Here is a 13,481-nt window from a genome sequence, read left to right as displayed (position 1 = left end):
ATAGATTCCTTTAAAACTTCTATTTTTGTTGCTTTTTAAGCAAGGCAGCTAGGCAGGAGAAAAATAAGGCCACTGGGATGTAGCTCCTCTCCTTCAGCTGCAACTGCCAACTACTGCAGCTTTAGGCTCCTTCTTAACAGAGTAGAGCACTGTCAGGTGACAGGGGTATCAGTGCTTTGCAGCTTGAAACCTCATGTTCCAGAGGAACTCTCCAATAGAACTTTCTGTAATCATGGAAATGTTCTGTATCTGTATCCAATGCAGGATCTGCTAATTGCAAGTATTATCAGAAATATGTCTCATGCAAATAAGGTTCTGAATTTTAAATATAATTTAAAAATTTTAAAATTGTAGATGGACACAATACCTTTATTTTATTTACTTATCTTTATGTGGTGCTGAGGATCGAACCCAGGGCCTCACACATGTTAGGCAAGTGCTCTACCACTGAGCTACGACTCCAGACCTTAAATATAACTTAAATGAACTTAATTTAAATCTCTTTAAATTATTTTAAACTCTTAATAGCCACAGGTGGCTACTGGCTACTTTACTGGCTAGTAGTATTCAAGTTCATTTTTTAATAACAATGATGCTTTCTAGTTTTGAGATTTTATTTTTATTTTTTAGTACTAGGAATTGAACTCAAAGGTGCTTTACCACTGAGCTACATCTTCAGCCCTTTTTATTTTGACATAAAGTCTTGATAACATAGAGTCTTGATAAATGGTTGAGGTTGGCCTTGAACTTGCAATCCTCCTGCCTCAGTCTCTGGAATTGCTGGGATTATGGGTGTGCACCACCATGTCCAGCAAGATTTTATTTTTAGTTCTTGCTCTCCCTGGAATTCAGACATGTCCCCAGGGCTGACTGATCTCCCTCTGCATTGTACTCAGAATGATAACTCCATTTTTTTCTTTAATAACTAAGTTGGTTCATCATACCTAAGGAAAGGGGGAGATGATCTTTTCAAGGATGCTCTGGGAAAGAAGGAACTGCAGCCCAATGTGACATGGCAAGACCCAAAACTGACAGTGGGATACATCACCTAGGCCTGGAATCCAGCAGCAATGCCTGGATTTGTTCGAGAGTGCGTGGCAGCCTCTCTTGGAAACCCATAAATACTGAAAAGCATTGTACGGCTGCTGGACTCTTTTGTGAGCAGAAGGGTTAAGTCAATGAAATCTGGATTATAATTGCTCTCTCTCTCTCTCTCTCTCTCTCTCTCTCTCTCTCTCTCTCTCTCTCTCTCTCTTTTGCCTTCACTGAGACTTGCAGGCTGGTGAAACTTGGGAAAACCTAAGATTATATGTAGTGAATTAACAGATTTGACTGCGTACTTCAGAAATATGGCACCAGTTTAATATAGTTCAGCAGTTTTACCACCTGTCTGATAAAATTTACAAAGGACACCACAGGGTAATACCCAAATTAACTTTAGAAGGATATGAAATCTCCTACAAGCCAAGTATATAATTACTTTCAGTAAAGGGAAAGCTAGTTCAAGACATTAAAAAAAACCTATTGGACCACCAAAGCTGAATCATATAAACATGACTACATGAATCACATAAAATTGAGTTTTTATGTATGCTCTAAAGAGAGTAGTTATATAAAAATGTAAAATATAATAGCTGGATCACTTTGCTTTTATTTATCAATAACTGCCAACTAAAACATTTTAATATAAAGATAAATGAGCATCTGAATGTGTTTCCTTTTATAATGTAATCTTTTGCTAAAAGCATGGAAGAATAATATAATAGCTGGAGGATGGTTTGATTCCAAAAGATCAAGAATTTTTAAAAATCAACATATAATAGTGGCTTTTACAAAATAAGAGATTAATGTCTGAGTTGGTCCAAATATGACATCTACTAGATTTATGATCTTGAACTTTTCTTAGCTTGTTCCCAAGTTTCTAATCTAGAGGTAATAACTATTTCTGAGTGTTCACATAAAATATGTTAACTGCTTTAATCTTTTATAGATATAAGGTTAAGAGTTTAAAAAATAATACATCAATGTTTCCTGTAAGATAAATATCAACTAAAAAATATAAAAATCACAGCTGAAGTTTCAAGTTCTAATGACAGTAATAAGCATCTAACATGAAACTTCATTAAAAGGTAATTGTGGTATCTTCATCCATCTTGTTCCATTCTCAAACACATACTTAATTGGTTGGGTCTCTTTCTCTGAGAGATAGGCATGCATGTTTATATTTAAATGTATTGCCAAGAATGTAAAAGGTTAAAAATCAGGCATCTCAATTGCTGCAAATTAGTTATCATAAATACCCTAAGAATGCAGTAAGAAATTAGCACTTTTAAGACATGGTTTACTCTGAGTTAATTCAGTTGCTGAACTTAGGTAAAGAAATCACCTTCATCACTAGTTTATCACAAACTATGGCTATAAAACACAATTGGGCAATTACTGGAAATTTATTCTCTGGAAAAACAAACCAACCTCAAAGAAAGACTTCCAAATGGGGTCTCCCAACAGTGAATCCTACCATTTTTAAAGCCCCACATAATTATGGTGGCTCACTCTCAAATATGAACAATGGACATCTGGAGGAAAATGTCCAGTAAAAGAGAAACAACAATAACAGCTGCATAGGGGCCAGCAGGACCAAGAACAAAATTTAAAAAGTAAAACAAAACAAAACAAAAACCTCTGAGAATACTAAAGTATTCTCAGAGATATGAGAGATGATACCAATATTTATAAAACAAGCAAGACGTTAAAAATATGGAATCATGGGGTTGGGGATTTAGCTCAGTGGCAGAGCGTTTGCCTAGCACACGCAAGGCCCTGGGTTCGGTCCTCAGCCCTGGGGGGGGAAAAAGGCTAAAAAAATATATATATATGGAATCACCAGAAAACAAGAAAGAACTTAAGAAATAAAAAATAACTAAAATTTTAAAATTAAAGAGAAGAATAAACTTGAGAGAAAATTTCCAAAACATAGAAATACAGAGGCAAAGAAATGGAAATCAGGAGAGAAAAAACAACTCTTAGATCAATCCAAGAAGTACAAACTTTGGTCAATTGGAATTTGAGGAAGAGACAACACAAACAGAAAGAAAGAAAACCTTCAAAGAAACCATGTCTGACTTTTAAATAGGCACATGTGCTATTGTGATCAAAATAAAATTGATTAATACTATATGGGCAATCACATATCTGAGAGTTCAGTGTTTACTTGCCCGAAGTAGGCATATAGATGTGACTATCTATTATACTATGTTCTCTGGTTTTTTGTGAAGTATGCTGTCTTCTCATTTCAATTATAAGCTCTTCAAATCCAGGAATAATTTTTGCCACGTATGGCAGGCACATATTCTATTTCTGATAAATACTTGTTAAACTCTTTTTGCTTTGAAGACGACTTGAGTTTCCGTTAAGCTCTGCGACTCTAAGAGGGTTCAGCACAGTACAAAAGTAAAGGTCATTCTTAGCTAAAACAGTTACTTGTAACTCTAGGAACTACTCTGGGAATCCCAGCTCATGCATCAAGTTTGGAAGGAAACCATTTTATTAAACAATGATAAATTTAAAGTTAGTCAAATGGCTTTCGTTTTAAATACCCTTAAAAGTCTTTGCCCATCCAATCTTCTTTTCAGATAAGTTGATCTGATCCTTACCCAGACACATAGCTCTACAGTACCAGTTAGTGGAATATGTAGGCCATGAATCAGACTCCACTGTGGAAAGAAATCCTTGAGTCACGATCATAATATTCCACTGGCATCCACCCCAGGGGACAAGGTATTCATTTAAGAGTGCCATTCTTCCATGCAAAGGATGAAGCACCGAGAAGCTCCTAATCATCATTACAGTCATCACTTAAACATCCTAGTTTAGTTATCTGTGCAAGGCTATCTGGTCACCCTCGCCTATTGGATCCTGCAGTCATGCCTACCCCATTGCAAAGGGCTTATTAATTACTTTAATACATATTTACTGTCAATTCTGAGTTAGTCACTATTCTTGGTACTGGGGAAACAACAATAAACAAGACAAAAAGACCCCAACTTATGGAATTATATTCTAGTAAATTATAACCCAGAAAAGGTTACCCATTTGTTTTATCTCTTTTCTGATCAGTTCTAGAGAAGGTATATTTGCCTGCCGCCTGCCTACTTGTTTTTATAATCCCATTTTTAACCTTTTTCTTGCTATGTTTCTTTTTTCTCATTTCTTTACCTGAAATGTTTAATGCCTTATGAGGCTTCCCGAAATGAGGCTAAGCCATGAACAGCCATGAAGACTTTAAATATCACATGTATATGCACACATAAACTAAACTTTAAACTTTCTCCTGTAAGCTATCAAAAGGACAGCCCATAACTAAGCATTGATTATATATGGTGATTCAATTCATTACATAAGGCAATATAAGACTTAAATATTCTTAACATTATCCTAACTGGCACTGCTAAGAAAAGCATATTAAAAAAGCTTGAAAATTGAAGATATTGCTTGAATAAGCCAGAAGAGTTAAGAAAAATATAACATCTCAATTATATTTTTTACAATCTCATGTTGAGAGGGGCAGCAATTTTTAAAATAACATAAACCAGGGCTGGGGATGTATCTCAGTGGTAGAGCACTTGCCTAGCATGTGCAAGGCACTGGGTTCAACTCCCATCACCATGAACAAAACAAAACAAAAAACCCCCCAAACCAAACACACAAACCAGAATTACAACTGTAAAGAATTCAAGAGATTTAAGTAGAATGGTCTACATGCCTTGAAGACCAATATTTGCAAGTTCTTAGATGAAATTAAAATGTAATCCTGGAAAATTTAAACATCAGATTTAAGAGTCATACTAAAGTTGTTTTATAAGGAAAATAGGCAACTTTGCTCTTAAAATTTTCTTGGTCTAAATTATCTCTTCTGTACTAAATGGTCTCAAACACTAGTCTAAATACCTGAGTGGATTTAAGACTCTGCAAATTATTTTTGGTCTTAGTCACCTATATACCTATGGTCTTCCTTTATGTAAAGGTGGAAGAGGTCTCCATTAACCAAGAATCAAGAGAATTTTCTAATTTTTTTACAATTAAAATTTTTGCATGTATACCTGGTATCTGAAGTATATATAGATGTATATTTTTTGCAGTACTGGGAATCAAACCTAGGGCCTTCTGCATGCTAAGCAAGCACTCTACCACTGAGCTGAATCCCCAGCCCTATGGATATATTTTAAATTCAAATTTTCATTATAATGTACTTTAAGGACTCAGTAGACATTTAAAAGTATTAATTATATTACTATCACCATCAAAAAATGGTCTGAAGACTTGCTTCTCCAAGTGTGTTTGGGGAGTTTTAGCAGGATTGGTATGATCTGGCAGCCTGTGAAAAAATGCAGAAATCTCAGGCTCCACCCTGGACCTACTAAACTAGAATCTGGATTTTAACAAGGAAAATCACTGATCCAAAATGACATGTTCATAAACCATTCTCTAATTGTGATTCTTAATAAAGCATTAGAAGGCAGCATACAATCAAACATTTGAGAGAAAAAGGAAATAATGTTGGGTATCATAAAATATCACTCTCAGCTTTTGTAATAGGGGACAAAAGATAAAATCCTGTTAAAAGGGCAGACAAAGAACACTGAACCAGGCCCTTAAGCAATACTTCTGATATTTTCTGGATATGCTGACAAGACAAATGGTTCCCTTTCTCAGCACTCATTTGCTCCTTCTGTAACCACCTTCCTGACCTCAACACTTAGCCTGGCCACACCCAGAGACTCTGCCAAGCCCCTTCTGCCTAGCCAAGCTCCCAGTCCTGGTTTCTCCTGGTCTAGCTCATTCCCTGTCACAATGTAAAGACAGTGGATGCAGAAGGGTAAGGCCTCACAACAGCCAGCACAAGCTGGTCTCCACACCTTTCAAGAAGCCAGTGACAGAGACAGAGTTGTCTATTCCCCCAGTAGTTTCTAGCAATAGGCCTTAAAAACCTGATGTGCTTTGTTTAGTCTTATTTTTGATGGTAGGGAGGGAACTGAGAAATCTGAGTATGCTATCCAAAAGGAGTTGTGAATATTCCTAGGCAGTCTCAAGTTACCAGTTCTAATTTTCTGTTTCTTTCTTTTGATATTGCTGGATCCCCATTTCAATTTTCACTATCTATATTCACTTACTCTATAGTCTTAAGGTGAAAGAACAGAGAGCCACAACCTATTCTTTCTCCTCCTGGAAAAGGGATTGCACTCTTTTTGTAGAGAGAGAGTTTGTCTTTTGTATCTCATGCCCACCAATACTGTGTTTTCTAGGAAGCTACTGTTAAGCCTATACCTTGTTACACAATTTCACACTCATGTTTAGCAAGCAACCATGCTCATGGTTCCTTACCTATTTTATTCTTTCTTCAGCCTGGCTTGCAACCCAAGTCTTTTCCTAGCCTACTCTTGTTAAATAGTAGTTGGGTTATTGCCACACAGGGTGGGTACCCAGGGATGCAGTAGTACCAAGTGGGTACCAAGGTCCTCCTGACTTCTACATCTAATGGATATATAGCTCTCCACATTGCATGATGTCCTCTGTCCCTCCAAGTCACCATGCTCTCCTGGACTGACTAGTGACTCTCTTTAGTCTCCTCCTCATCTCTTTTTCACCATCTCACCAAAGTTAGTGGTCCCCAGAATTTGGATTTATCCTTCCTTCTAATCTCACTTTATGCTTTCCCTCACTGGGGTCATCTTTGCACATGGCTTTGACTACACTGCTAACTCCCAGTCTAGATTTCCAGCTCTGGCTTTTCTTCTGAGCTCTGCTCCTACAACCCCAGCTGCCCTCCTTGATAGCCACACTACCAGGGCAGCCTCTCAGCAATATGCAATTTCTTCTTTGCTGTCTCACTCTGACTCCTTCTGAGTTCCTGATGTTAGTTCATGACATCACCATTTGCCCAGTCATCCCAGCTAAGAAAACTTTGATTCATTTATAATCCATGGTGTCACAAAAAAATTATCTTCTAAAAGCACAAAAACGAGCACTCTATACTTTCAAATAAAGATGTCCACTGCCTAACTACTACTGTCAGCAGGAAATGTGCAGCTTTCTCTTTAGCAAAAGCCACTAGGCCTACTGGGCACCATCTCCTTCTGCATCCCTGGGTACCCACCCTGTGCTGGAGTAACCCAAGGACTTACAGTATGAGGTTCTTTCAACCCTCTTGCCCTGCATGTGCTGCTGCTTCTGCCTGAGTACTGATTCTCAGTAGGGGGCGATTTTGCCTCCCAGGGGACATCTGGCAGTCTGGAGACATTTTTTGGTTGTTACTCCGGAGAGGGTGTTACTAGCATCTGGTGGGTGGAGGTCAGAGATGCTGCTAAACATCCTACAGTGCACTGGACAGCCCCACAACAAAGCACCCTTCAGCCCAGAATAAAAATAGTGCTGAGGGCTGGGTTGTGGCTCAGTGGTGGAGTGCTTAGTTAGCATGCATAAGCACTGGGTTTGATCCTCAGCACCACACAAAAATAAAATAAAGAAATTGTGTCCACCTAAAACTAAAAAATAAATATTAAAAAAAATAGTGTTGAGACTAAGAATCCCTACCCTTCTTAGAATCCTTAATTTCTCTGCCTGGTGAACTCCAATTCACTTATCAAGAACTGAGCTCAAATGTCACCTCCTCTGTAAAGTGTTCCTCTACCACATAGGTCCTTTCTTCCACAAGAATAATGTCACACTTTCCTTTCTCACACACACTTCTATTTCAGCACAACACACATCAGACTGAAACATTTTTTTGTTTACCTCCGTGTCCCTATTATTAGAATGAGAGTTCCCCCAAAAGCAAGACTGTATTTTATTCATCTTTTATCCTCACCTTGGCATTCAAGTGTGTTCTAGATACGTGAATTAAAGAAGACACAGAGAATACAAAATATTTCCAAGCTAACAATTCAACCCCCTGAACCTGTCTGAAATAAATATTGTAACTCCTCAGTTCTAAGAAATATACATTTTTTTTTTTACCAAATTAAAAAAACTGGTCTTAACATTGTGGTACTACAGTTCTAGAGGTAATATTTATAAATCACATTGATTTTTATAGAAAAGATTTAAATGCTTTTCAAGATAAACTTAGCCAAGTATCTCTAAATATTCTGCTAAATTTAATAAAACAAAGACTGGGAGAATATGGCTCAGTAAAATAAGTATAAATTTAAAGTTTGTTTTAGGAAGAACAACTAAAGAAATTATTGAAATGTACGATTTGATCTCGAGATCAGTGATAAAGACTTTGAAATGTTTTAACGTTCTACTCTATTAGGCTTAAACAATTTAGCCATCCAGGATTAAGTAACAGATAATTAAAACTTTCATAACAAACATAAAAAATATAAAAATATTTCTAATAAAAACATGCATATAAGTGGAGAATGTAAAACATGTACAAGCATGGGCAAAATTCTAAGGTATATTGAATAAAAGGGTAATGAAATCTCTGAGCATCCCAACAGCATAACAGTAGTTCAGAAAAAGGACAAGGAAAAAAATAAATAGTAATATTTTTTTGTAACTGTATAAGTACCTTAGCTCCTTAACCTATTCCTTGGTCAAGCTGACAAAATATTACACATAACATTAAAATATTGAATTTCTATTTGCAGATCAAAAATCATTATACAGCCTTTAAAAAAGTGATATTGTATTTCAAAAGGCATAAATAATAAACTTTGCCCATTACTGTTATTTTCTTTGCTAGGGCTAAAATAAATAGTGTGCAGACTATGAAGTTCCATCTTTATTCTAATTGTAAACCCAGAACAGAGCATATGTCCCAGATACAGGTAAAAGTTCTTACTAGTTTTTAAAAATTAGTCATTAATGAGCTGTTGATTACAGAAAGTAAGAAACTAGATACTCTGCTGCTAGAGGCTGGTAGCTAAACACATAAGAAAAGAATCTGTAGACTTCTAATGCTTTAGAAACCAGGGTCTCTGACCAAAGCAGTGATTTAATTTCACGGCTGCTCGGAACAGATAGCTGACATTACTAAATGCTACTCTAATATCAACTTGTTAAATGTGAATCCAGACTCAGCATATCAGAATACTAACCCAGACTAACTGGAGACATGGGAAATATTTTGGGAGCTGTTTATTTATAAGTGAGTTACAATATACCACTATAATTAGATTAATATATAATTATTGATAAACACAGGATTATTTCTAAAATCCCATTATTGTTGCCACTGCTGTGTTTTAAAAAAAGCAACATTAGTGTCTTTCTCATAAAACAAGCCCTTGTGATTCACTACTTATCAATCAGTCCAACTTAGATCAGTACCTATTGAATTTAGCTGTCATTCTACAACACTTTTCTAAAGACAAGTTGTTTACTACACAATGAAAAGAGGAACAATTTAAAGTTCTTCAACAAACTGCACACTTCTGAACTCTATAATCCAATAATCTATCAAAAATAGAATTGGCATAAAGCTAGGTATTTGGTTGCAGATATGCAAAAATATTTGTTAGCCTACCTACATTTAAATAAGACCAATAAAAATGTGTATTTTTAGCAATGCAAAAAGCATTTAATTTACATTTCATTAAAATACATTTAAAATGCCCTTTTTAAAAAGCATCAACAGTAAATTATAATACTGCCACAAAATGAAGTATTTTAAGGATCTTTCTATAAATACTTATAGGTTAATTATTCCTTTCACATTATATCATTAAATATAAAATAAATTTACAAGTAGCATTAATTAGCAAATTATTAATGTTTTTCATAGTGTCACTTCATTTTTCATTTCTTCCTCCTTTTTTGGGGGGGCATGGTTGAATGGATTATAATCTCCTAAAAAACTAGTTTTAGAAAAGTTTTTTAAATGGAATTAATAATTCTTATAAAACACAGAATTTGAAATCTGCCCTCTTTTCATCCTCATTAAAGTAGTTGCTCAGATTATATTTACCAGATTTCAGAAGAAAGAAAACAAACTAGCACTTACTTCATGTTTCACTTACCTAAAGTTATTTTTTTCAACCTTTAACACAGATGCTGGGTGTTATATAAATACAGATAAACACACAAAATGTACTCCCCTACCCCAATTATGTGCTGTCATCTAGAAATGGTTTAGTCAGAAAATTTTTTAAATTTCCTGGAATCTAGTGAGCTCTTCCCAAAACAGAAATTTTAAAAAACTATTTCAGTTCAAAACACTTCAAATACTCTTGAAAGGCTAAATTACATAAAGAGCTTTTTTGGCTGAGATTCCTTATAGCTAAATTATTAATATAATAGAGCAAAACTGACAAAACAACAATATAGTAAATAGAAAGTTATGAGAAATACATAGTAATTTAAAGCAAATTCAAACATATAAAAACTTAGAAATCAATATAGTTGAGTGAGTTACATTTTAGAAGGCAGTATTAACTGGTAGCTAAAGAAAAATAGGGTGGAAACAAAATTCCTGTGGTTGGGGTATATACAAATGCAAATGCCACTTATTTTTCCTCTGCTTTAAACATGTAATATAATAGTTTTTAATCAATGATCTTATAAATACATGCATTTTAGAGACATTTCTTCTATGTTCATCTGTAACAGGATTTTCACAAGATTTTTAATATTTAAAATATGCATTCTGTATTTTAGTTTACAATGATTAAGGAGGGATGAAAACTAATCAGGAATCACATATGAAGTTACATTAAAATACTGTGCAACTTGAAAGAAAAATATACCGAGATAAAGTGTTATGAGATATTGTTTTTTGAAGCTTGGTTTTATGCTTTAGAACTAGTTTATGGCTTAAAATGACTTAGGAAAGTTTTTCTTCTTCTTCTTCTTCTTTTAAATACACAGTTTGTCTGTTGGTGAAATAACAAAAAGAGTGAAAAACTGTTGGGAGTTCTTCAGATTCACAAATATAAAGTTTGTGACTACAAAATACTTGGTAGCTAAGATCAGGAAAGTATACAACTGCTAAGTGATAATAAATTTTAACTGAATATTACAGTAAGCTATTCTAACATAAATTAAAATTTATAAAGACCAAAGGAAACTTACCTTACAAGAATTAGATAGTTCACTTGTGAAATCTCTGGTGCTGTATCTTGATAAACTGTTACCTTTACCTTCATTTCCAGATGCAAACTTTATGAGTAACTGAGATGGTCCCCCCTTGGAACAATTGTGCTTAAGGCTGGATAAACAGGAAATATTTGGATAAGTTCCTCCCAGTGAAGCACTTCTTTGTAAAACAGCATGGTTTTTGTTTATCTGTGAATTTGGTCTTTCCAACTCTCTATCAATATTTATTTGATAATCCATGTTTTGGGTGGCTGGTAAACAGGCAGCCATCCTGGGCATGAACTTGGTACACTCTGGATCAGAATTAAGTTTAATTTCTGACATCTCTGGTTTACAATCGCCATTTGCGGTTTCACAATCTAATGTGGTTGCTTTTTGTTGAGTGAAATGCACTGAAACACAAGAGTACCCTTCAGATGACTTTTCACAGATAGTCTGTTTTGGACTATTATTCGAAATAACAATTTTCTTTTGTGGTGAGCCCTTTCTGTGAAGTGGCCGTATGTCTCTTACTTCTCCGGGAGTACAAACTGTTTTAGATAATCGAAGTCCATTGACAGCTGTGGAAAGGAATCCTTTACCACTAGTACTATCTTCATTATGTGAAATTTCATTAGGAGAAACAATAAACTGATGTGAGGTTTGATAGGGTCCTTTGCTTGGAAGAATACCTGCACTTGTTGGAGAAGTTGGTGGGGTATTTGAAGGACTCCTAGGAAAAATGACTAAGGATGAGCAACGTTTCAGTGGAATTTTTGCATTCCTGTTCACTGGCAATTTCATAATCTCTATTCCATGCTCCAAGTCATCCTGGACAAAGGGAACTGTACTTGGACTTCTTGAAAAAACTTCACAGGGAGTTGCATTCCTGTTTGGCACACTTCTGTTGGAGGTGCAGTCAGAAGGTAAATTTCCACCAAAAAAAGTATCATCACTTGATGGAAAAGTATAACCACTACTGTCACTGATGATACTGTTGGTGTATGAACCTCCACTTGTGATACTTGCACACGACCCATAATCACTACCATTGCTGCTGTAAGATCCATTATCACTGGTTGAAAAGTTACTGAGGCTATCGCTACAAATGGCAGAACTGCATAAAAGGTTACCATCGTTCACAGCATTCAGTTCATTATCAACCACAGCACTGCTATAAATGCCATCCTTCAAGACATAAGTAAGTGAAGCATCGTCACCATCAGCTAAGACATTGCTAGGCTGAAGACATCCACCGTACCTTGTTGGCTGTAGTGAAATCTGAAGACAGCTGCTCTTTTTATTAACATTTTCAGATGAAGGAACAGATGCTCTTTCCTGAGGCTTCACGTTTTCCTTTATTAACGGCGCTAGTGCAGTCTGTCTGGGCGTCAGCTTCATTTGAACAACATTAGAAGTTGAAATCCGTGTTGGTTTTTTGAAGCACATGTGAACATGGCTATCCAAATCATCTCTGGAGGTTTCTGACAAAGGGTAAGTATTGCTTCTTCTGGCTGCAAAGTGCAATCGTAAGCTTTGTGCCATTTGTTCTCATTTCCAAACATGTTAAGGGCTGAAAGTCAAAACAAAGATCTCTGTCCGTAGACAGGCTAGAAGCAGCTGCACTGCATCGAAAGAAAAAATCATTTGTGGTGCCTAAAAGAGCTATTAAGTAAGAGTCTTTATCCTAAGTAAAACACTAGATACCAGATATCATAGAAAAAGACGACCTATTCCTGAGACTGACGTTTCTAAAATGTCTTGAATCGCTTGTAGTCAAAATGCCTTCACTTACAAAGCACTTGATTTCCAGCGACCTTTAAGCTGAGCTCAGCTGCAGCACACTGACTCAAACACAGCCAACCTTGTTTCAATTATACCTTCTCCAATTTGCATGAATGAGTAACACAAGAACAACAATCTTCTAGCATTTCAAGTTAAAACAGTATTTTTTCACCCCAGCTCTACTAAATGAACATTTAACTATGTGAATCACAGTGCCTATACTTTCTTCAGCAGAGTTTGACCACTAATATTTTTACCCAAAGATATAGAATTACAGGAAGTTGGTAGGAATGAAACCCCATGTAATTGAGTATCAAATCAAAGATTGAATTTCTAAATAGTACCCACACTAGGAGTCTAGTCAAGTTAGTTCATGTAGAAAGGAATAGGGGCTGTTAAACTTTTTTAAAAAAATAAATAAATTCAAACCGTTGTATAACTCTGGAAATAACAAAACATTGGGGGGAATTAAAACTTTAGCATTAAACCAAACAGATAAATATTTTATCTTGCAAAATACTAGTTATGAAAAGTGAAATCTTACACATAGAACTACAAAATGAGTCTGGTAATACTACTGCACAAATTGAACATAGGTCTGAGGAAGAAAAAAAAAAGTT

The 13,481-nt window shown here is 35.6% G+C and overlaps 1 protein-coding gene and 1 long non-coding RNA gene across 5 annotated transcripts in view; one reads left to right on the top strand and one right to left on the bottom strand.

Moving 5' to 3' along the window:
- The window catches only part of NEDD4 (NEDD4 E3 ubiquitin protein ligase), a 131,347-nt gene that overhangs the window by 60,154 nt on the left and 57,712 nt on the right, over positions 1 to 13,481 (bottom strand). Inside the window, exon 1 of one of the 4 annotated variants that reach the window (XM_081290319.1) lies at positions 11,074 to 13,093. The exons of 2 other annotated variants lie outside the window; for them this stretch is intronic. In XM_081290319.1, the coding sequence (XP_081146445.1) occupies positions 11,074 to 12,621 (1,548 nt within the window). In that variant the 5' untranslated portion in view covers positions 12,622 to 13,093. Of the gene's footprint in view, positions 1 to 7,181; positions 10,802 to 11,073; positions 13,094 to 13,481 lie in introns of those variants that run through there. One more of the 4 variants, XM_081290322.1, reaches the window with a different exon arrangement.
- The window catches only part of LOC308646864, a 9,318-nt gene continuing 7,981 nt past the window's right edge, over positions 12,145 to 13,481 (top strand). The window contains exons 1-2 of the long non-coding RNA XR_014021502.1: positions 12,145 to 12,277; positions 12,393 to 12,570. This is a non-coding gene — a long non-coding RNA (uncharacterized lncRNA). The remainder of the gene's footprint in view (positions 12,278 to 12,392; positions 12,571 to 13,481) is intronic.

The sequence above is a fragment of the Spermophilus citellus genome (assembly GCF_964194105.1).
Source record: "Spermophilus citellus genome assembly, chromosome: 4".
Classification (NCBI taxonomy): domain Eukaryota; kingdom Metazoa; phylum Chordata; class Mammalia; order Rodentia; family Sciuridae; genus Spermophilus; species Spermophilus citellus.
Note: the sequence above shows the minus strand (reverse complement) of the source record. Positions and strands in the feature narration are given on the sequence as shown.